Genomic DNA, 22,970 nt, shown 5'->3' with positions numbered 1-22,970 from the left:
CAAATATAAGGACTGCATGAATTAAAAAATAATAATAAAATCTCCAGAAATCAACAACACTCTGGATAGCTGGGAAATGAGGGCCTGCCTGTGTCAAAAATCCTGAAATATCCCTTTAAATGTTCATACAATGTGTTCAAATTGGCTTTTCTCTAGGATGACCGCTAGTAGTGTCCACATCTGTTAAGGCAAGTTGAGGTAGAAAATGAGCATGAGCCCAACGGCCTGAACACATTTCTCGTACGCATTATGACAAATGTAAGCTGTTTCCAGGCCAAGTCTCCTGTTCTGCTGTGTGAAGATGCCCCTGTTGGTCCAAAGCCTCACACATCTGCTCCTGCTCCTGGTGGTGGGCTGTGGAAGTGCAGCTCCGACGGAAGACCCCGAGGATGTGCTGCTGGATTTGGACATAGACGAAGACCTGGATCTCAACCTTTACGATACGTTTGATTACGATGATCTGGACCAAGAGGTGAGACGGCAAGACTCACTCGAATAATAATGATAATGTAGGGATTTGCTTTTTCATGTGTTCGAGGTGAATTGCTGGGGAAAAAAATGTTATTTTTGATCTGCCTCTTGTATGTTTCCTGTCTTTGGGGGACAGATCGACGCTCCTGCTCCACTGAGCCCTGAAGCGCCTGTAACAGGTGATGAGGACCACGAGGAGACGCCCCAAACCAGCACACCTCCCGCCCCCAACCAGGACTTCAAGGCCCTGGGTCTGTTTGGCCCCGACACTGGCCTGGGTAAGCACACTCCTGGTCACTCTGTTCTTGAGAATCAGGCTTTTCTAAACCCTCACCGACACCTGAGAAAATAACCTTCAAATTATGATACTTCTGGAAAGACCTTTGGTAGACATTTTGATTGAATCCCTCCTGCATATTATGTTTTTTTTAATTATTATTTTTTTATATATATAAGGTAACACATAATAACTGTCCAGTGACTACAGATAAAAAAAATAGTCATGTTTATGAATATGCACTGTCCCCGTAACAAAATATATAAATGAAAATTGATTTGAGTAATCTTACCTCTACCTCTGAACAGATTAAATTTTTGCTTTATCCCCTTTTGGGAGTCTTTTGCATTTTTCTAACCCCAGACTGTTTCTAATATTGCAACATTAACCTCTTAACCCCCGCCTTCACCAAGAGCATTTTCTCTCTGTTCTTTGTATCAGTTTTACCCAAATCTTAAAGCTTACAGACTATAGGCTAGCGTGTAACGCCTCATTTGAATTCCATCTAAATGGATCTTTCTCCTTGCGTTTTTGTTCATTTTCCGAACTTTTCTGTAGCTTTGTTGTGGCTTTTTGTTGCATTTTCTTCACACATTTTGCCATTTTTCTGTTGCTCTTTTGTTGATTTTGCTAATTTTTTTGTTGTTGCCATTTTTGACACTCTGTTCAAGAAGCTTTTAGATTTGGGTTCAGGTGGGGGTTAAAGGGACTATACGATGTTAAAACTAAGTATTTTCCTCCCCCTACATGTTCCAGCAATGTCCTAATGTGTAGAATGAGCCCAGACCTGTTCACCACAACTGCCTCTAAAATCCTGCACTGTCACTTAAAAAGAGTATAGAGTAATATAGAGACTGCAGTTACACGTAGGACCTGAGGTGGCAGTAGTGAGCATAAAATGACCAACTTGCTTCTAGTCTCTTTAAGAGCTTAATGCATCAGCTTCTGTTAGAGTCATGTTGTTGATGACTATGCTAATCAACCATATTTGCTAAATGTATGCAATTAACTGGAACTATTATCACTTGTAAAGGAAAGATACACTGGGTCAAAAACAGTCTATAAATAAGTTAAAATGCTGTCAGGTGCTCTTCCAGGATGAGACAAAGCATAGAGGTAGAAGAAACTTTCCTTACTTCACACCCAAGTTTCTTCTACCTCTAACTTTTTTCACATTGTTGTACATTAGTTTTATGCGTCCTTCATCTGTGTGTGTGTGTCTAACGTTTGTCCGTAGGAATGCCCACATGTCTGCTCTGCGTGTGTCTCAGCGGGAGCGTTTACTGCGACGACTCAAACTTAGAGGATGTTCCACCTCTTCCTAAAGACACCACACACTTCTACGGACGCTTCAACAAAATCGAGCACATCAAGAACACAACCTTCACGAATCTTAGTAAGCTTTACGTCTATATTTGCTACAACGGCCTCCATTCATTTTCATTTCTTTAGACAAGCTCCAGTCCATTGATCTCACCGGAAACGACATCTCTGAGATCGACGGGGCGGCGCTCAGGCCTTTGCCACAACTGCAGCATTTGATTTTGGCAGATAATGACGTGAAGGTGATGCCTGACCTGCCCAAAACTATGAGGCTCATTGATCTGCGCAACAACAAACTGAAAAGCTCCACAGAGCATTTGGAAGTGTTCAAGGTAACAATAAACGATATCCAGTATTTGACCCACTCAGTGCTGATACTTGTCTACAATGCAGGACATGAAGGATCTGGAGTACCTGTATCTATCTGATAATGAACTGGACTATATTCCCCCATTGCCTCTGAGCCTTCGAGTGCTACACCTACAGGTAAACATCTGTAAGCAGAGATATCAGCAACACTGTTTACACATTTGTACCTTTTTCCTTCTCCACTCAGAACAACAACATCCAGTCCCTTCATATGGACACGTTCTGCAACAGTCACGACCCCACATTCATCCGCCGGAAACTGGAAGACATCCGCCTTGATGGAAACCCTGTGAACACGCACCTGTTTGCTCCGGCTTACTCCTGCCTGCCCCGTCTGCCTGTGGGCACTCACTGACCCCAGTCTCCTTATCATTTCACCCTGTGGATATGTCAGGATCTGTCTTTTTATCTACCTGTAGCCCATAGACGTTTCGTTTTCTGACACATTCCTCTTTTGACCCTCAGTTATGGTGTATACTCCTAATAGATACAGACGGCATCTGGTCATAGAAGGGGGCGTGGCTTCGCCCAGGGGGAAAATAGAATCTCCACTCTATTAAGCCATTTTCTGGTGGAATATGAACTTATTTATCACATAAATAAAGTCAAGTCTAAATCGGGCCCATATGGATATTTTTCTCACAGCAGATTGTTCAGTAGAAGTGAAAAAACGTTTGTAGCTAGCACTAGCTAACCGTTAGCATTAGCCCGATGCTAACAAGAAGCACCATTCTCCGTTATTTATGTCTTTATGGGCTATTGAACCACTTTGCTCCTGTCCATGTCTTTGTATCTTTATTTAGTAGAAAACTATATTCATAATTCAGCATTTGTTAAAGGAGTTTTTGAATAATTAGAGAAAGTTTAGATTTTTCCCCTTAACTGTTTTTAAACATGACCATATATGGGTTAATTGAAGTACATTTACAAATACTTCTTCTGATATTTTCAATGCTAATTATTTGTATTTGAGTGGTGAAGTTTTGTATAAATATCCTGTAAGTAATTAAACTGTGTGTGAGTTTTATTAATGTTTAAAGTTGTTTATACACAATGCCAAAGCCTTACAGTGTGGCCAAAGATCACATAGACGTCACAGTTCATCTCTATTAAAGTAAGAAACTCTCGCTTATACAGTGACTTCTTTTAATTTCTAATGTAATTCACACAATTATATTGCACAAAAATATACTATTTTTTAAATTCATTTAGAAAGATTAATTCGATATATTAAAATGGAATTACTAATTTACACAAAGGCCACATGTGTAGGGCACCTCACATGGATTTTCAGGTCGTTGGACGGTCGTTGGCCCGCTGCTCATGGAGCGTAAATACTCAGTACTCGATAGTCACCGCCTTCGTCTTCAAATATTCATTCAGTGCTTCTCTTCCTGTGGGGCACACAAAGGCATCAAGGGCTGTTTGCTCCATTTGATCTAATGTTTTACTGTATATGAACAAAAGAGTTACAGAAAGTTCTTATCAGTAGTGAGCGCACACACTTTCATTTTCCTTATTGTATCCATTCAGGGAGCTCTTTATTTAACTTACAATGTGAATCGCTTTTAAGCAGAATGCCTCTGAAGAGCAAACACGCTGCAGTGTTTTCAAATGGCGGTGGTGAAATCCTCCACACCTCTGTTTGAAGTTACAGTATTTGTGATTGCAATATATCTTACCCAGATCTTTGCCGAATCCAGACTGTTTGAATCCCCCAAACGGTGCCGCCACATCTGTTTTGTTGTAGGTGTTTACAAAAACAGTGCCTGCGTTCAGCCGTTCACTGACATACAGCGCTTTACTGATGTCTTTGGTGAAGACGCCAGACGCCAGGCCGTACTCTGTATCATTGGCTCTCCTCAGCACCTCATCTACGTCTCTAAAAGATACAAATACCATTGAGGCAATCGTTAATGAATACATGCATGAATCTGGTATGTGTGTAAACATTACCCGCTCTTAAATGAGGAGAGGATCATGACTGGTCCAAATGACTCTTCTTTAGCGATGTACATGTGGTCCTGCACGTCTGTGAAGATAGTGGGCTCAAAGAAGAACCCTGGAGCACACACAGGGTATTCCCGGTTATTGCAATAGAACTGTATGATCTCTGGCATCAAAGGCTTCTTCACATGTAAAAATAATTATATTGTATGTAACTTTTTATCTAATGATTGTGAAATATTTTCTACTATTCTAACAACTGCCTTTATTGTTGACCTGTGTGCTCTAAAACCGATATATTGTTAACTTCATAATAGTTTTCTCGCCTCTTAACAAATCATTTCTCTAAGATTGTTAAAAAAAATTGAGACAAAGAAATAGGTTGTGAATTACAAAATAAATGTCATCACCTTTGTTCAATGGAAAAACTTTCGATATTGTAATTTGATCACTATTTGAACACTACCTGAGTCTGTTAAGATTGATTGTTTTTATCATGATTTCAGATTTTTAGGGTTATTAAATGCTTGCTCATGTAAATGTAAGAAAAATAACTTTACATTATATATATAACAAATTCGATGGCTTGTCACCATAAAATGACAAGCCGCAACCCTGTTTTGGGTTGCGGCTTGTCATTTTATGATGATGGTGGGTCTCGACACCAGTTGAACCACTGTTATAACGTATGGATGCTCACCTGGGCGCGCCATCTGTTTGCCCCCACACACCAGGGTGGCCCCTTCCTTCACTCCTGTGTCACAATACTCCACCAGTTTGTCCAGGTGGGCTTTGTGGTTCTGTGGACCGTGGTCTGTGGCCCGGTCCAGCGGGTCTCCGATCTTCATCTTCTTCACCTCCTCCACCTACAACGAAAAATTGCTCGGTCAGCACTCTCGCTTAACTCCATTTTTATTGGCCGTATTTACCAATTCACATAGGTAGGTCTCAGAAATAACACTATACTAACTTTAAAATCAATTTTAAAATAAAAACGTGTTTAAGCCTCTTTATGTTGTAATAGCAGCATTTGTGAAAAATGACCACAATGCATCAAATTTCAAAGCATTTTATTTTATTTGATTCATGAACTAGCAGACTAGTTGTTCGCATTGCTGTGACAACAAAGCTCAGCCGTGCTCCCTGAAACTTGTGAAATATGTTTTTAAACTGATGACAAAAACATGAATGTTTGAAACGTATCTGGAAAGTTATAAAGGAGTTTCTACCGAAACTAATCGTTTAAACCAGGGGTGGGCAATTCATTTTCATAAGGGGCCACATGAGAAGCCTGAGTAGAGTCGGAGCCGCACCAACAATAACTCAAACTTATTCTGCTCAACTCTGTGTATTTTGAATAGCTGATACCTACCATTATTTAGTAGGATTATTATTTTCTGTAAATATTTAGGGGTAGACTGTCCATTTCACACTTGACCACAATGTGTTGTTTGTATCCTGATCTTTCATTATGTCAGTGCTCTCTGCTGGACACCTGTGTAATTCTTTCCTTTTACTTTTATGTAAGCTGCCCCCCAGTGGCTGGACTGAGCATTCTGATAATTTCTTTAAAAAAAAATCATAACTCCGCACAGGAATGGGCTCGCTCGACTTACATTTTTTTTGGACATACTTATGAATTTATGCCCTACAAGTCGTGAGCCGGACTGAATCATCTCGCGTGCCAGATGTGGCCCGCCGGCCGTATTTTGCGGCCGGTTTAAACTTTAAACTTTACTCACTTGCTCAGTCATTGCTTTACTGTGAATAACATTGGGTACTGGACAATTTCATCATCTCCATTCTTGAGGAAAAAGCTCACATACAGTAAAGCTTTCCGAAATATTATAGGATGAAAAACATGAGTGTTCCTTCAGTTGGTTACGTTTCATTTACTTGAATTTGGTGTTGTTAATAAAGTATATTGTATCGTATCATACGGTAGAGAGTTGTAAATTCTCCAGATTATAAGTACTATACGAGTATTCGGTCACGTACCACTCTTTTGACAAACTGGTCATGAATAGTGTCCTCCACAAACAGCCTCCCAGCAGCGATGCAGTTCTCTCCTTTATTGAAGAACACTGAGCTCATCCCCTTAAAGCACAGAGCAAAGCAGTGAGGCCAGTTATCCAGTCTCCAAAACACCACATCCCTTTGAAAGAACATCCGCACCATCCGCACTGCTTTGTCCATGTCACAGTCGCTGAAGATGATGAGAGGGGACTTTCCTCCGAGCTCCAGAGAAACCTTCTTCACATTACTCACGGCACAGCTACAGAACCGCACACACATCCAGGAGCATTAACATTTGAGAGATGACTGAAATATGAGATGCCACTTGTTTGTAGAGTAACCTCTTCATGATGTGTTTGCCGATTTCAGTGGAGCCAGTGAAGCCGAGTTTACGGATATCAGGGTGGTCCGACATTCGCTGACCAACCAGAGCGCCTGGAATATATTATCAGTCCTACAATTACTCTTCTACGTTTTTAATAATGTCATTTAATCAGTCAGTATAAAACTCCCACCTGAGCCTGGGAGAATGTTTATGACGCCTTCTGGAAACCCTGCTCGTGCCGCCAACTCTGCAAATTTTAGTGCAGTCATAGGAGTCACCTGTAAAAAAAAAAGATCTGTCAGAAATCTTCATCATACTTGGGAATATCAACACATCAAAAGAAAAATGGGTAACACTTTAGGTTGCAGCCTGCAAGTTCCATGTTTAGGTATAGGTAATAAAGTAATTACACATGTAAGTGCAAGATTTAATAAAGGTGTACAAACATGTAGGTGTACATGTAGTACAGGCCTACAACAGGGGAAGGCAATGTCAGGCCCGGTGGCCAATCCAGCCCAGAACCTCTGGCTCCCACAATGATTTTGAGAAACATTATTACACAAATTAGGGAGTAATTTGTGTAATAATGTAGTAGAGAGTTAAATGGGAGAATAATGGACACAATATATAACCTTATTGGTGGTATTGACAGCACAAAACAAAATTAATATTTTTAAGGAATAAATTATATAAATCTACTTGAATTAGGAGATTCTCGAATCCCGAGAAACCGGTGCCATGACCGAGCGGCATCGTCACCTCTGCCTAACCAAAAGCTGGACTTCTGAGAAACAGGACCATATCTTGGCATGGCAACCCTCTCTTGTCTTCAATCCAAAATTTGAGAAGATAAGTTCTGAACTTATCCACCATTGGCAATAATAGAACCTCTTATTGCCAATGGAACAAGTAATTATTTTCTTAATTCATATCTTTGATTAGTTCAAACCAACTCAAATTCAACATATAGAACTTTTATTCAAACGATTTTAAGTAATTTATCTTATTTAAGCAACATTTTTCCATCGTTATACTTTGGGCTAAAATTGGCTGCTTCGGCCCTGTCTTTTTACAATTAAGAAAATCAGCCCTCCGCTGAGGAAACTTGTCTACCCCGGCCTACAAGGTGTAACAAAGGTGAACACAGCGTCTGACTTTAGATTACAGCCAGCGCTGATGTCTCATTACACATTAGGTAGCATTTGTTATGTGGTTATTTTCCCTTGTTCATCCCATTACTCTTTGTATTTCTCTGATCCCTCTTGTTTCTTGTAGTACTTTAGAGTACTCACGTATAGTTACACATTAGGTACAGTGCATTTGCGCGTTATGCGGTCATTTTCCTCAGTTTGTGAAACTTTATAAAGCTGGCACATCTATATCATGGACAAAACACCTAGATCTTATCACACTTCATTGAGCATTGCACTTCAACGTGCAATTACCTGTAGCTACATGTGTAATTACTAAATCTTGTTCCCTGCACCCAACACATGGAAGTCGTGGGCTGTAATCGAAAGTGTTACCGAAAAATGAGTGTCACCTGAGCTGGTTTGAGGACCACAGTGTTCCCAGCGGCCAAACACGCTGCGGTTTTCCAGGCCAGCATCATCAGAGGGTAGTTCCAGGGAATGACAATGGCACACACACTGACCACAGACAGACAAAACACAGCTTTAAGTTAAATTACAATAGACTTCAAGGATTAAAGAAAAACACAACTCCATTTTAAGATCACTAGATTATCTGAAAACAACTGAAATGATGATAAATAGTAAATTTGATCGAGCAAGTCTTTATGATCTTATGAAATCGTAATAACTCACCCTATTGGTTCCTTTCTGGTAAATGTTATATTACGATTGGGCCTGGCCTGGTTGATCGGGATCGTACTGCCCTGTGTAACAAGGTTAACTTCTTAAAATGTGTGTTTGTTTCCTCAATATTGGTAGTATTGAGTACAACACACCAACCTCGATTTTGTCACACCAACCAGCAAAATAGCGGAAAGTCTGTATGGACATGCCTATGTGGGTCTTCAGGGCCAGAGTGTAGACAGCACCAGAGTCCAGAGACTCAATAGTGGCCAGTTCCTCCTGGTGCTGCTCCATCAGGTCGGCCAGTCTGTCAGAGAGAGCAACGTGAAGCACAAACATGGACTTAAACTCTTTAAATAATTGAACCACATTCTTACGAAGCTGAGATGACTAATTACACTATCAATATAATAGTAGATAGATAATAATAGACAAACATAGGTCATCGCAAAACACAAAAAACATAAATAAAAGACTTACCACAGCTTTCAACTGATATGCAATCAGGAGGGAAAATCATGAGAGAAATAAATCACTGACAATGCTTTTTCCACCAAAGCACTAAAGCTTGTATAAAAGCGGAACAATAACCAATCTTACTGACACTTAAAAAAAGAGTGTCTTAGTGGGGTTAGCGATGCTCTGAGAGAGAGTGCACTGACTTGTAGATGAGGCGGCCTCTGTCCCGGGGGTTCATTTTGCCCCACTCTCCGTTCTCGAAGGCCTCTTTGGCAGCAGCTACAGCTTTGTCCACGTCGCTGATCTGAGCCAAGGACACGTCACACAGGGCCTGCCCACAGCACACAGTGTCAGCATCTTCAGACCATCTTCCAATTCAAATTAACTTAAGCGAAAACATCAAAAACTGTATGACCAATGGGACATATTTTAGGTGTGTACTCATTGTGGAACATAAGAAATGGAAAAGTAGATGCAAGCTTATACATGAGGATGACTGTTGCCATTAACCAGTTGTAGATGGTGATGAACCAATGCTGTCGTGGACCCTTACCGTGCCGGTGGTTGGATTAATTGTCTTGTAGGTTTTGCCGCCTGCTGCATCCACAAACTCTCCATCGATAAAGAGCTGATGAGGCATCTTCACCGTCATGTGGTTGATGTTCATCTCCGCCTAAAAAAAAGAATGACGGATCTAAAAAAGAATGATCTAATACAAGTTCAATACAGTCTTATCGAAGAGGCACTTACATAGTCCACCACCAGTTCCTCCTCCTCATCCTCGCCACGGATCTTCCTTACACACATCTGAATAAACTCCTGGAAAGTGGAGTTGATGTAGATGTCTTCGTTCTGGAGCTGACAGTTACTGGCCAGAAGTTTCACCTCCTCCACCAGCCTGTAGACGAACGAGTGACATGAAACTACTGGAACGTAAACAGTGTACGTCGCATAAACGTGTGTATGATTATATAACTCTCCTAAAGACAGTGAGATTTGTTATAAGACTGTTACATATTGTGCAAAAAAGAAACATGATGTGAAGTCACCTGACCACATCCATGGAAGCTGCTCCAGACTTGAAGAAGTCTGTGGAGTCCTGAACTTGACTGACATTGGTCAAAATACTCTGCCACACAGCCTGTGAGCACATGAACAGATTATGAGAAGAAATCCTGAGAGACATGTGTCAAGTGACTTTGAGACAGAGCACTCACTCTCATCTGCTCAGCCAGAGCCTTCTCCTCCTCCGTGAGCTCCACAGCAGAGGTCTTCCCTGCACTGAAGTACTGCGAGGAAGGGATCATCTTTCCATCCTCAAATTGCAGATTCTTCACCATGAGCTGAGCAACACAGCAGTGCTAGTCTACCAATTCAATTTAAAGACATATACTGTACAAAAAGTTTAATTTACTGCTTTGCCGTCATTTCCGAACAGAACCAGTCCTGCTTTAGTCACGACCCCAGGTTGACTCGCTCCAGGGATCTCCAGCGGCTGACCTTTAGCTGCCGTCCCATTTCCGACCAGCGCGGAGCCATAGAAGGTCACATTCTGTCAAAGCAAATGGCAACACAACAGAGCTAAGGTGAGGTCTGGATTACTCTTCAAACATCTGTTTTATTTAAAAATCTAACTAATTTGTCAGATTCACAAATGTCGACATACTTTTCCGTCCACTTCAGCCCAGGCCCCGGGGACTTTGTCGTTCCCTCTGATCCAGTTGTGGAGGGCTTCAGCCGTCTGGTTCCAGTCAATCTAAGAAACAACATTTGCTAATTCTGACTATAACTCTGATGTTGTCGTCACGTTGCACTTAATGTTATGGAATCACTGTATTTTGTCCTCTTCAGATGTTACTTACCTTGGAGTTTGCTTTCTTCTGGATGCACTCATAAGTGGCGCCCTCTTGTGGCTGGGTAATTCTGGGAGCTTTTCCCTCTGCAATCAGCCGCACTGCCTCGACCTGCACCAGTACCCAAAACATCCTTAGGTTTTGGTTTTCATATGCATTTATATTACAACCAGTGTGCAATATTTTTTATCCAGACTTGTTCTTTCATATATCATCATTCATTATGACTGTTGCATGATCAGCATTTTTAGTTATTGTGCCCAGGGCTAGCACAAGAATCGGGAAGAGTGGTGAGGATTTGTTGTTGTATTTTGTTTTTTATTGCAGGTTTTCTCAGGAAGAAGACGGCTAGGACATTTTTGGAAAGTGAGGACATTTTGCGTGGTCCTCACTTCTTTGAAGGACTGTTTGAGGGGCAAGATGTGATTTAAGGGTTAGGGTTAGAATTGGGTTAAGATTAGGGTTAAAGGGACTCTACAGAGTTAAAATGCTAAAATTAAGTCTTTTCCTCCCCCATATGTTCCAGCAATGTCCTAATGTGTAGAATGAGCCCAGACTTGTTCACCACAACTGCCTCTAAAACCCTGCACTGTCACTCAAAAAGTTTTACTTTGGTCCGAATTGCCGTCATGCACGAGCTTAATATAGAAGGTGCAGTTACACATGTGACCTGAGGTGGCAGTAGTGAGTATAAAATGGCTAACTTGCATCTAGCCCCTTTAAGGTTAGGATTGGGGACTTAGGGTTAGTGGTTAGAGTCTGGATAATGCTTTATGTCTATGAGTGTCCTCACTAAGATAGCATTACAAACATGTGTGTGTGTTTGTTGTAATTACATGAACACACAAACACATACAGAGTGAGAACATTTTTGAAAAGTGAGAACATTTTGGGTGGTCCTTACTTATTTGAAGGACTGTTTGAGGGTTAAGATGTGATTTTAGGGTTAGGGTTAAGATTAGGGTTAGTGGTTAGGGTCTGGGTAATACACTATGTCTATGAGTGTCCTCACTAAGATAGAAGTACAAGATTATGTGCGTGTTTGTGCTACAGTCTCACCGTGCCCTTGACTCCCTCAGGGAACAGGAACCTCTTGTAGATGGAGTTGACCGTGTCGTCTGGCTCCACGTCACACTCTCGCTGCAGGAGGATAGGCCCCGTGTCCAGACCATCGTCCGCCCAAAACACAGTGAAGCCCCCTTTCTTATCTCCGTGGATCAAAGTCCTGTGTCAGGGTCCGCGCACAGAGGAAAGGAAAACAATGTTAAAACATTTACCACATAAAACATATCGAGAAAAGGGGAAGTGTTTATCGGGCACAGCTTAACATTCCATTCTGTTCGAGTGGTCACATGCATCTGAGAACATGTTTGTAGAGAATAAAGCCGAGACTATATAACCAAAATCAGTGCTTCAGGGTGTAAAAATATGTGCATTGTTCATTGAGAAAAAGAATGGATATCCGAGAAAATGAAAAGCCCTTTATAACATATTCTTGGGAGTGTTTTTTTTTTTTAATCTATAGGCTATTTTAAGTTTATACTACTGTTTTTATGACCTGTATGTTGTAAGCTAAAGGGGAAATAAAGCGCCTCTTATCTAAAGCCCAATCCTTCAGGAAGTAGAAAGCAGAAGCTGTATTATTATTTAAGATTATGACAACAGTGAATCATTGACAGAGCTCGTAAAAAAAAGAACAATTTGCGTCACTATGTTTTCAGGAATAGATGCAGTTGCACAACCTGAAACCTGACAACAATGAATGAAGAAGAAAGGGGACTTGTTCAATGGCTAAGATTACAGTTGACAGGGCAAACATGTCCTGGAGCATTTAAGAGAAGACTGAAATATAAGCTGTTTAACTAATGCAAGAATCACATGCACTTCAGGAGACAATAGCAGATATGTGAACTTCAGGGTTTACCGGTTGTATTCATGATAACTCCTTATAGATTCAGATTTTTTGTGACTTTCAATCCCAGCTTCACTTCACATTTGATTAATTGAGCGTCCCTTCCGACTTAAAAAACAAATGTCTGACCAGTTGATGGCCGACGCCCCCCTGTGGCGGGGCAGCAGGGAGGGGTGGTAGATGATGGAGCCGTGTTTGGGGTGGTTGATGACCTCCATGGGGATGAACTGGGAGCAGAAGGGCAGCACGTTGAGATCAGCCCCCGTGGCAGCGTACTGGCTCACCACCTCAGGGATGGCCTGGCCCTTCACCCTCCAGCGCGGGAACTTAAACACGGGCACGCCGTCCTTCTCCGCCTCCACCGCTGACACAGCACACAGACAGGAGCGCACACATGATCAATTCACAGTTACATTTAAGTCTGTGGTGACGTTCGTGTTATAAAACAAAGGCTCTTATTCCTGATTTATATTTTTTTTGGGGGGGGGCTTTACCCAAATCTAAAAGCTCAAAAGAAAAAGCATCCAAAAACGAGGATGCAAACGGAACAAAAATGTGCCGTAAAAGCAACAAAAAAGTGACAAAAACACAACAAAATGTGACGAAAACGTGACGACAAAGCACTGTAAAAAGCAATGAAAAAACAACAAAAACACGAAAAAAAAAAGAAAAACTAGAGACAAAACACAACAACAAACAACAAAAACGCAACAAAAAAGTGACAAAAATGCGGCGATAAAAAGTTACCATCACTTTTCTAGATTTTAGCTTTCAAATGAGGCGTTACAGTGTTGCTCTCCAGTCAAGAAGCCTTTAGATTTGGGTAAAGCCGAACTGGAGAAAATGCTCTCGGGTAATACGGGTGGCAAGAGGTTAGCATATGTCTTTGTGGAAGTGTCGCATTTCCGCTAATTTGGGCCGGACTGATCAGAGTCCAGGGCTGTTTTTCAGTCCCAGTCCGCCCCTGAATGAGTTCATAAACACAGGGAGCAATAACCTCTTAGTAATGTAATGTTTTTTCCACAATAACACAGTACAGGGCCTTAAATGTCAGATACCGGTGCGTGAAGAGTGCGCTCTTACCCAGGAGGTCTGCTTTGCCATCGTTGTCAGGTATCGTGAAGACCCCGACAATGGTGTGGCCTTCTTTCCTCAGCTCCTTGTACACCTCCTGACCAAACAGGCTCTGACCGATCACAGCAATCTTCATCACTGCGGCTCAGGCTTCTATAACGGGGTGGGGGATCAAACGAAGGAGTCAGTTCTCAAATTTTGATGTATAGAATGGAAAATGCAGGTCATATGCTCTGATATTCCGTGGGACCCGCCTTTAGCTTTGATTACAGCTGTAGCACTGTTTCAATAAGCCTCTGCGACGTCAAAAGTGTTATTTTTTTCACGAAGATCTTGTACTGATGATGAGAAAGTGTGACCACAGTGCAAAGCCTTCTCCAGCACATCCCAAAGACTCTCTAAGGGGTTAAGATCTGGACTCTGTGGCGGCCAATCTATGTGTGAAAATGATGTCTCATGCTCCCTGAACCACTCTTTCACAATGTGAGCCTGATGAATCCTCGCTTTGTCATCTTGGAATACGCCTGTGGATGTTCAGGTGGTTAGTTGATTCCATTCTTTGGGCAGTGTTGTGAACCCCAGTTAGATAAATCGGGGTGGCGACTTTTTTTTTTGGTCAGGCAATGTATAATTTAAGCTACAATTGCCTGGTGTGATCTAAAAAAAAAGTGAAAGACTACGCCCCTCAACCAATAGGTGCACACTGCTATTGTTTACATGAAGCATAAACAGGGTAATTTATGCAGAACACTGAGTAGGACACTGTGCACTTTGGTTGGATTCAGAGCCAGGAGCTGGATGGAGCCAGTTGAAACATTTGCAGTACAAAGAGCAAACGAATTTAGTTTTGTCCGACCAGAGATGGAGATAAGATAAGCGAGAGATATTCTTTTTTGTTTGCCTATTGATTGAAACCTGTTAACAAACCCATGTTGTTACGTAACCATAACATTCAGTGACATTCAGTATAACACAAGGCTATGCATCAAAACTCAAATTGTTTCTAGTAATGATTTGCCTGATGATGAACGTACACAGAAAATATGAATATTGAACAAGGTGACTTCCTTCCACTAAAAACAGAGAAAGCATTTGGCCACTTCAAAACATGATAATGGAATAACTAAATGTACAGAACAGCAAAAGTCAAATAACAGGAGGCACAAGTGCTTGTCTGACCGTCAGTTTCAATGCCCAAAGTCGTTTAGCTTTGATAACAGTCATAAAAGTACAATTTAGTTAGTCATTATGAACCTCTCTATCCCTCTATCTAGCCCATGATTTCTCAACTCTTTCACAGATCAACCTATTTTCTTCAAACTGTGAGGAATAAACTCACATTTTTTGTGTGTGTCAAAAGTAGAGTATATATTTTCCAAACACTTTAAAACATCCATGGTACACAGAGAGAGCACACAACTTGTATTATGTGTCACAGAGCCAGAGAGAAACGAGTCTGCCAATGATCTCCAGCCAATCAGGTGCGCGTGCCTCTGAAGGCGACCAATCAGAGGCTCCGAAAGACTGTATGGCGGCTCCAGTTCAGAGTTCACACAGTTCCAGTGTTGTGAATCATTACATGGTTATCAAGTTTGTTTCCTTTCTCTAATATCCCAGTTCTGCAAAAATACTGTACATGTTAACTGGAGCCGGAAGATGTTCCCATGTCTAAATAGTGGTTAGTTGGTGCTTACCCCTTTGGTGCAGCAGACCCCTGGCTCAGTGCAGTGGAAAAGAGGGATCGGGCTGCTACGCAACTTCTTAATTTCGTCCCACTGCTCCACAGCTGTTACATAACACTGGACAAAGCCGTGCGATTGGTGGAGAGAGTGTGTGAGGAGCAGCGAGGGCAGCCAATCGGACTTTCCCCCTGTGAATAAACAACCCAGCCCAAATAAATGTGGAGTTTGATATGGTAGGATGACTTGCAGAAGTAGGATTTGGTCTACAAATTTAACAGCCAAAAACATTGTAACACAAATCCACAGTACCTTGTATGTAGGAAACTGTGCGTTAATAAGTTAATTTGTTCCCACTTAGACTTCTGTGATCATTTCGTCACAAACAACTGCAACAAACAGCATGGGCTAAACAATAAACCAGAAACACAGGTAGTTACTTAATAAAAATAAGTTTATTACAATTTATATTTCCCCATGATAATAAGTTGGCAAGCACAAAAATAAGGTATAAAATAAATACTCAACAAAAATGTACAGTTCCACATATCAGTTCATGGTGGCGCTGCTGTGCATGAGGGATTAAGGCAGACAGATTGTACAATGCATGTGGCATCGTGGAACAGTTCAGCCTTGAGTTCATCAAAAGGCAGTTACAGCACTGCTGACATGCTAGCAGTGAGACATTGTGCCTGGAAATTTATTTTAGCGAGTTTGTCTGACTTAAGTACAAGCGTTGCTCGGAGTAAATGTTTTATTGTTACACGTTAGTTCAACCTGTATCTTCTCAGCTCATCGAAGGCCTCTGCGTGAGGTTTCAAACTGAAATAACACTTTCCCCCTTTCTCCAAATTTGAATGAACACAAGGCTTTACATTTATATGGATAATGACAATACAGAGCTATTATTTTTTTTGGAACAAAGGGTGACCTTGTGATCATAATCCATTGAAGGTGCATTTTTAGTGGCATCAGCCTCACGAGGAGCTGCTGTATTCAAATGTCAGTCAATGCTGTCACTGGACAGTGTGGCCGAGCAGCAGCTCACTCCAGGTCCTGGAGGTTTATGGTGCTTCCTGTGAACTGTGAGTTCTCTGAGCCAGTGTCGTCCTCTGGCATCCCTGAAGGCTCCTGCCAAAAGAAACAACATGGTAAAATAATGCACTGTCTTTTACCAACACTCAATAAAGAAGTGGCCAATTAATGATGTTTCTTTTACATTTTAAGCTAATTAAGTTACAATACTGACATTGTCAAAACCTTTCAGAATACACTTTTAGTTGTACCTGTAAAATGTTGACTGGCAGATCCACAGTGAGCTGGGTGTGGGAGCTAGAGGGCTGCGAGCTCAGCTGGAAAGCAAGATCTCCGTCAGAAGCTGGATCGTCCTTGTGAGAAAAAGGGATACGTTTCACATAAAAATTAGATAAGTGCTTCTCAATCAGTCTCTACATGAACAACTGCACAATTTCATAAAGATACACACATTCATTTATTGATGGTCATTACTACAGTCCCATACGTTCAACAGTAAATCCATCAAAGATCCGTGCCTGACTCTCTCATAAACAGCTCAATCAAAGACCCCGTGTGGAGGTGTGGATACCTGCAGCAGCTGAATGTGCACGTATTGGGGTGAGGAGTCCCGCAGACTCATGGTCCTGGTGGAAGACACTGTACTTTCACTATATTGAGGTCCGGACAGTGGTGCTGCAGCCGCCTTCACAATCTTTGGCCTTTTCACTGTTGACCACAGGGGAGAAAACGGTTATGTTTTTTCCATATTCTTTCAGTAATCCTTTATTTATTACAAAGATACTTATAAGATCCTGGTAAAATGTATGATTACTTTGTAAATATTCACCAGTCTAGTTCATGTTACAGGAAACATTTTAGCCGAAGCTGATGCTCAATGTCTGTCGCTAAATGGGCTTTTACACAGAAAAACTAAACATCAATCTACAATGTTGAGTGAAAAGATTTTAGAGCTACCAGATGCTGGTCCACTCTGTTTCTTCCTCTTGGCCAACTGAATGGCTCTGTAGTCTGTGCGGGCTGATCCTCCAGTTTCCTACAACAGAAAAGGAAAGACAGTGGTTACAAACTACCCATGTAATAACAGTAAAGTGTGTCAGGGTCAGTGCGTCTTACCAAGAAGCTGCTTGGGGACACCGTGGTGTGTTCAGGGTCCTTCTGTGGGCTGAAGCTGCTGCTGTTCCCAGGAAACACAAACTGAGTGAGAACCTTCTCACCCTCATGTGTCTCCATCACCTCCACACAGCTCAGCAGAGACGCCTGGCCTGGGCCACTCATCTCTGGACCCTTTGGGAGAGAGGCCAGGAGCTCCACCACTGGAGCGGTGCTCTCTACACTCAGGGAGTCCACTGCCACACCTGCTCCCTGCATGTTGAGGCTACTGAGGGAACCAAGAGCCTCTGGAGTCACACTCTGCACGTCGTCCAGGTTAAGTGTCCCCTGTGGAGGCAGCACCTCTTCAACAGACCTCTCCAGAGCCTCATGAGAGCTGACCTCTGCTCCAGCTGTCAGCAGCAGTGGGTCCACAGTTTTAGCCAGTGTCGTGGGTGCACCGGTGCCCAGTGTGGCCCCCACTGAAGAGGGGTCAATGGTTAAGATGCCTGAACTAACCATGGACAGGTCCATCGTGAACATCCCAGAGGAGGAGGTGCCTCCTACAGGTATCCCCACACCAATGCCTGCAGTGGGCACCGTGTTCGCCGCTACTCCGGACAACAGAGAGCTGAGGTCCAGACTGGTCAGTTGATCAGCCGCTGGACCACCCCCAGGGACCAGAGCAGGAGAGGGGCTGACCAGTTCACTGCTGGGGGTCAGTGTGGGGGTCATCTCCATCTGACTCAGCATATCTGAGAAACATCAAACAAACATAAATGACATCCCCAACAGTTCTTCAGTCCAGTGTCGTGTCACTAACCTGGACTGATGTGATGGCACTTCAACATGTGACTCTTGAGGCTGCTGCGGGACGAGAAGTGCTTGGTGCAGTTGTCCACAGGGCAGCGGGTCCGCAGGCTGCTGGCATCCTGCTTGTGCTTCTTAGAGTGGATGTAAAGGCTACTGCGCGCGGAAAATTTGGCATTACAACCTACAGAACAAAGACAAGAGTATAGCTCGGTGAGTTTTCACACATCCTGGTTTTAATCTTTAAAGAGCATTTGGGTACCTTCTGCATGGCACTGGAAAGGCTTTGTTCCCAGATGAGTGATACTGTGGCCCTTCAGGTGCTCTGCCCGAGTAAAGGACTTTCCACACCCCTCCTCAGTGCAAACAAAGCGTCGGTCATCATCATGTTTCCTGACGAATACAGAAATATGGGTATCAAATTTGAAATAACTTTTTGGCATGAAAAGTGGCTACAAGTAGAATTGGTTAAAACGCCATTTGTAACAGATGAATTACTAACCGTTTGTGTCGGAGCAGTTTGGACATACTTGTGAAAGACCAGCCACAGCCCTCAGAGTCGCACACAAATGGCCTTTCACCTGGACAGTGGAGACAACAGCGTATGTGGGTATAAGAATGTAATTAATTAGAAATAAAATCACAGCCCAGGGATCGTACCAGTGTGACTCCGGAGGTGGATCTTCAGGCGGCAGGCTTTGTCATAGGTTTTCTCACAACCGGGGAAAGTGCAGGCAAAGTGCCCGGTCTCTCTGAAGTGAGTCCGATTGTGGGAGAAGAGAGCACTGAAGGTCATGAACGTCTTCTCACAGCCTGCTCACAAAGACATGTGTAAGCGTGAGAACCAAATATTACAAACGCCGCCCTTCCACAACAAAACTAGAAACTAGAAAAAAAGACATGGGAGATGAGAGATCACCTGGAAATTCACATTTGTGGGGCCTCTGTGGCTCAAAGTGCACTCTCTGGTGACTAGCGAGTCGAGTAGCACTGCGGAAACTCTCGTTACAGATCTCGCAGGCAAAGGCGTTGTCCTGCTTGTGGTTTTTAATGTGAGCTTTGAGGTTATAGACGGTGGTGAAGCGCCGGTCGCAGCCCTCCACTGTGCACTCAAAAGGCCGCTGCTTGTCATGAGACTGGAGGTGTCGTTTCAGTTTATAGGAGGTAGCGAAAGCCCACCCACAGCCCTCCACGGTGCACTGGAACGGCCTTGGATCCTCAGCGTGGTTCAGAAGATGCACTTTTAGTTTCTGCCTTGAAACAAACGTGCAGGAACACCCAGGTTCAGGACAGTCAAAGAAGGCAATGATCTCTTTTCTTGATTTGATGGGGCCTTGTGCTTCCTCGTGTTCAGCATTAAAAACAGCTGCTTTGGGAGATGGAGAGATCAGATCGGCCTCTGTAAAACTGTACAGCGTTGAACAGTCATCCACCAGGGACAACTCTGAATCTTTCACTTGGCTTGAGCTGGGGGCGGCCAGGGTGTTGATCTTCCCGATGGCCTTTGTCCCTCCATCATAATTAAGCAGAACAACATCTTCGTAGTCCTTCATGCCAAGATGCTCTTTTAAACTCACCAAGTCGTCCTCTTTGTGGACAAATCCCTCTGGGGGCGCAGAGAGCGTGAGAAAGCCATTGTCTATGGTCACAATAATACTTTGGTTGTTAATCATGATGGTGCCAGAGAAGGTGTCACTGCTCGGGCCACTACCAGAGGACAATGTAAGCGGGTTGGCACTGTTCTGGTCCGAGTCTGCAATTCCGCCTGGGCTTTTCGGTGTTTCAATCAGGCACGAATCCACTGAAACCAAGGCACTGCTTTCGTCTAAGTAGTCTCCTGGCACTTTACCGTCAGCATCAAGAGAAGACGGCGGAAGGTCCAATTTATCGTAACATTTGCGACTGAAAATAGAGTCTTCTTCTTCTTCTTCTTCAGTTTTGTGATAGTCCGTCAGCTTGCCGTTAAAGCCGTCACTCGGTAAACAGAAACTTTGGTCGCTTATTTCCAGGGCCTTGGTTTTAGGAACAGTCACGTCCTCACTGTATTCACAAAAGATCGCATTACTATTGTCGTCATCTTCCATGGATGCGCTCAGCCGCGTGTGATCGGCCTCTCTGCCTTTACCCGCTACTGGGACGGTGCCCCCCGGGTCTGTGCCCCCCGGGTCTGTGCCCCCTTCAGGAGACGTGACATCGGCGCCGCCTTTGTTCGGAGCAACAGTGAAAACCACATACAGTCGTTGGAGGTCTTTGCTGTCCGAGGTGCTGTGCTCTCCCTCCGGCTGACTGTCCAGGGCCGAGTGCGGGAGGTATTCACACCGTAGAGCTGAGGCTGTGTCAGGCATTTCCTGCCCGCCCTCTTCCTCCTCTAGCCCAGGCAGCGCCATTTTCTCCTCTCTGACAGCCCCAGCATCTCCACACCCCTCAGTCAGCTGTGTCCCGTGGTGTTTCTTAAAGTTCATGTTGGAGCATATATTACCCACAAATAAGGTTTTATCCGGAGGCTCGGGCTCGCAGGGCGGAGAGAAGTCCATGGCGCTGCCATTTTCCGCCTGAAGGCGAAACGGAACCGTTCTCGGCCTGGTATTGTTGTTGTTGTCACTTTGAATCTCGTGCAATCCATCCACTTCACTTTTTGACGAAATAAAATTGGTTCTTTGGGTGGAGGTAGTTGGGAGCGTGGACAAAGTGGATCCGTGCAGGGCGCCATGTTGAGAATGATTGTTTTGGGCATCTGAAAGCCCCTGAATTTCCATCTTGGTATCCCTGTAGCAGCGAAGGACTAAGGCCCGCCCTCTGGAAGAAGACCTATGCAGTGCACTTTCAACCATCGCCACAGGCGGCGCTGCAGACACCAATGTCACGGTACTGCAGTCCCCTGTGTGTTCACGAGAGGGCGCTGTCGGGTAGCTACTGAAGCATGATTAATGTAAAGCTTGTAACTCAATGTACCATTAGTTTGAAATTAAACTTAAAGAGCTACTAACCCCTCCTTCCAGAGCCTCAGTATCAGAGCCTCAGATTTGAAAATCTCAACAGAAAGGGGGCGTTGCCTGGAGGACTAAGGGGCACGCGGGAGGGGTGAGGGGTGGGAGGGGCTTGAGGCTTCTGACTTCGACGCTGCACCTGCAGCGCTCCTCGTAAACAAAGTCCGAGCATGGTAGCATGGAGTTCCAGCGAGCTAACTTATTTAGCAACTTGTTCCACTGGGACAGCTCTACAGCTCTCTCTACACAGGGGGGGCATCGTGGCAGCCTTGTACCTGAGGCGCTGGGTCATTTATTCCTCTGTCATTTACAAAGCTAGCGGCTTAGCATTGAGCTCGATCGACGTTAGCATCGCAGCTAAGGGACGTAACTGTCCTGGCTGCTTCAGAATTTACCGATCTATTTTAGATGTAGACTTTTGCTGTGGTCTACGTGAACATGGGAGATGTATCTCAGTGTCCTCAGCAGAGTGTGTGGTATAGAGACGTGGCTATTTGTGTTACAAAGATTTTTATTATTTTTCTTACAGCAAAGTGCACAAAACATATCACATAAATAAATATATGTAGGCCTGTATTATTGAGCAGGAACACTGTCTTTTTGAAATTGATTTTTGGTTTGCCATTGAAGATGTGAGACAGAATCATTCAGGTCATGTTTCTCTAAAGGCTTGACTGTAACATTGTGAACCCAAAGAGCCAGTTAGCCCTAAGTAAATAGCCTGAAGTAATTTCTATTACTAAATTTAGTGAACTAAAAGGTTTAACCAACGTTAACACATACACTAAACTACCACTGAATGATGACACTGTAGAGTAAAGGCTATAATGAAGTATTTATATGTATGCTTTTTTTAGTTGAATATTGAAATATTAATAAAAATTATAGATCTTGTTTTGTACCAGTACTTGATTCTGCACTTCTGGCTCTTACAACAGTGCAATTTCCCTATTGTAGCACAATTTCTTTGGTAAAACTTACTACAAACTTACAGCTCACATTTCACTTGAGGTTGAGCTGCATGTGCCACTCACTTGGCCTACATAGATGTGTGCAATAAACAAATTGAACAGACAAAGTTGACTGGTTATGTTATACAATACCAACTGTAATAAATATACATGCAGTAAGTTTTCAGCTTCTAGAAACATAAAGCGGTGCTGCATATACCTTCCCGTGACATATCTGACAGAACATATACAGGCTTCTTTTTTTTTTTACTGCTCACAATTAAATCTTGCATGAAACATTGATTTTAATCTATTACGTTGTCCAATGGGCACAGAATGGTTCAGGCACAGGTCCTTTGTGTGCTCCTGATATGGGAGAGGATCCTCGACCACACTTTCAAACAGCAGGGCCATTAGTTGGTCAAAGTAGACTGTAAACAAAGCACAAAACATTTGTTCTTGTAAAAGCATTGGTTGTGTTGTTTTTAATGTGACATACCTGAGGTAGCTCTGGTCTTCATGGCTCTCACTGTGTCGTCTCCACGCTTGAATTTTGGATACACTATGACATACA

General features: G+C 43.1%; 3 protein-coding genes across 3 annotated transcripts; 1 reads left to right on the top strand and 2 right to left on the bottom strand.

Annotated features, from left to right (window-relative positions):
* The first annotated feature begins 220 nt into the window (after positions 1 to 220).
* On the top strand, positions 221 to 2,915 carry optc (opticin). The gene is made up of 6 exons (XM_079578385.1): positions 221 to 472; positions 608 to 749; positions 1,986 to 2,144; positions 2,201 to 2,403; positions 2,465 to 2,557; positions 2,628 to 2,915. The coding sequence occupies exons 1-6, from the start codon at positions 302 to 304 to the stop codon at positions 2,793 to 2,795; spliced, it is 936 nt and encodes a 311-aa protein (XP_079434511.1). The 5' UTR covers positions 221 to 301; the 3' UTR covers positions 2,796 to 2,915.
* Positions 2,916 to 3,601: 686 nt separating this feature from the next.
* aldh1l1 (aldehyde dehydrogenase 1 family, member L1) lies at positions 3,602 to 13,991 on the bottom strand. The gene is made up of 22 exons (XM_079578168.1): positions 13,853 to 13,991; positions 12,899 to 13,133; positions 11,917 to 12,082; positions 10,867 to 10,968; positions 10,671 to 10,760; positions 10,419 to 10,556; positions 10,222 to 10,347; positions 10,054 to 10,145; positions 9,755 to 9,902; positions 9,558 to 9,677; positions 9,208 to 9,335; positions 8,702 to 8,852; positions 8,555 to 8,625; positions 8,272 to 8,377; positions 6,919 to 7,006; positions 6,745 to 6,838; positions 6,563 to 6,662; positions 6,386 to 6,484; positions 5,088 to 5,253; positions 4,397 to 4,502; positions 4,123 to 4,322; positions 3,602 to 3,834 (listed from the first exon to the last, which is right to left on the bottom strand). The coding sequence occupies exons 1-22, from the start codon at positions 13,977 to 13,979 to the stop codon at positions 3,779 to 3,781; spliced, it is 2,709 nt and encodes a 902-aa protein (XP_079434294.1). The 5' UTR covers positions 13,980 to 13,991; the 3' UTR covers positions 3,602 to 3,778.
* Positions 13,992 to 15,981: 1,990 nt separating this feature from the next.
* Positions 15,982 to 21,348, bottom strand: LOC306979835 (zinc finger protein ZXDC). The gene is made up of 10 exons (XM_079578968.1): positions 19,379 to 21,348; positions 19,120 to 19,272; positions 18,962 to 19,040; positions 18,722 to 18,852; positions 18,473 to 18,643; positions 17,674 to 18,404; positions 17,515 to 17,593; positions 17,129 to 17,265; positions 16,809 to 16,910; positions 15,982 to 16,653 (listed from the first exon to the last, which is right to left on the bottom strand). Exons 1-10 carry the CDS (start codon positions 21,288 to 21,290, stop codon positions 16,567 to 16,569), a joined length of 3,582 nt encoding a protein of 1,193 aa, XP_079435094.1. The 5' UTR covers positions 21,291 to 21,348; the 3' UTR covers positions 15,982 to 16,566.
* Positions 21,349 to 22,970: the final 1,622 nt, after the last annotated feature.

Source organism: Gobius niger, assembly GCF_951799975.1.
Source record: "Gobius niger genome assembly, chromosome: 20".
Taxonomy (NCBI): Eukaryota; Metazoa; Chordata; class Actinopteri; order Gobiiformes; family Gobiidae; genus Gobius; species Gobius niger.
This window is presented reverse-complemented; position numbering and strand designations above follow the sequence as displayed.

Excerpts from the sequence above, each read along its gene's own strand:
- LOC306979835 (XM_079578968.1), bottom strand. The coding sequence starts at position 21,290 with ATGGTTGAAAGTGCACTGCATAGGTCTTCTTCCAGAGGGCGGGCCTTA. Across the intron at positions 19,273-19,378 it reads CCACAAATGTGAATTTCCAG|GCTGTGAGAAGACGTTCATG; the intron begins GTGATCTCTCAT and ends CTTTGTGAGCAG. Across the intron at positions 18,405-18,472 it reads GTGCCATCACATCAGTCCAG|ATATGCTGAGTCAGATGGAG; the intron begins GTTAGTGACACG and ends GATGTTTCTCAG.
- optc (XM_079578385.1), top strand. The coding sequence starts at position 302 with ATGCCCCTGTTGGTCCAAAGCCTCACACATCTGCTCCTGCTCCTGGTG. Across the intron at positions 473-607 it reads ACGATGATCTGGACCAAGAG|ATCGACGCTCCTGCTCCACT; the intron begins GTGAGACGGCAA and ends TTTGGGGGACAG. Across the intron at positions 2,558-2,627 it reads TTCGAGTGCTACACCTACAG|AACAACAACATCCAGTCCCT; the intron begins GTAAACATCTGT and ends TTCTCCACTCAG.
- aldh1l1 (XM_079578168.1), bottom strand. The coding sequence starts at position 13,979 with ATGAAGATTGCTGTGATCGGTCAGAGCCTGTTTGGTCAGGAGGTGTAC. Across the intron at positions 10,348-10,418 it reads TCGGAAATGACGGCAAAGCA|CTCATGGTGAAGAATCTGCA; the intron begins GTAAATTAAACT and ends TGTGTTGCTCAG. Across the intron at positions 9,678-9,754 it reads AGGAACTGGTGGTGGACTAT|GCGGAGATGAACATCAACCA; the intron begins GTAAGTGCCTCT and ends TCTTTTTTTTAG.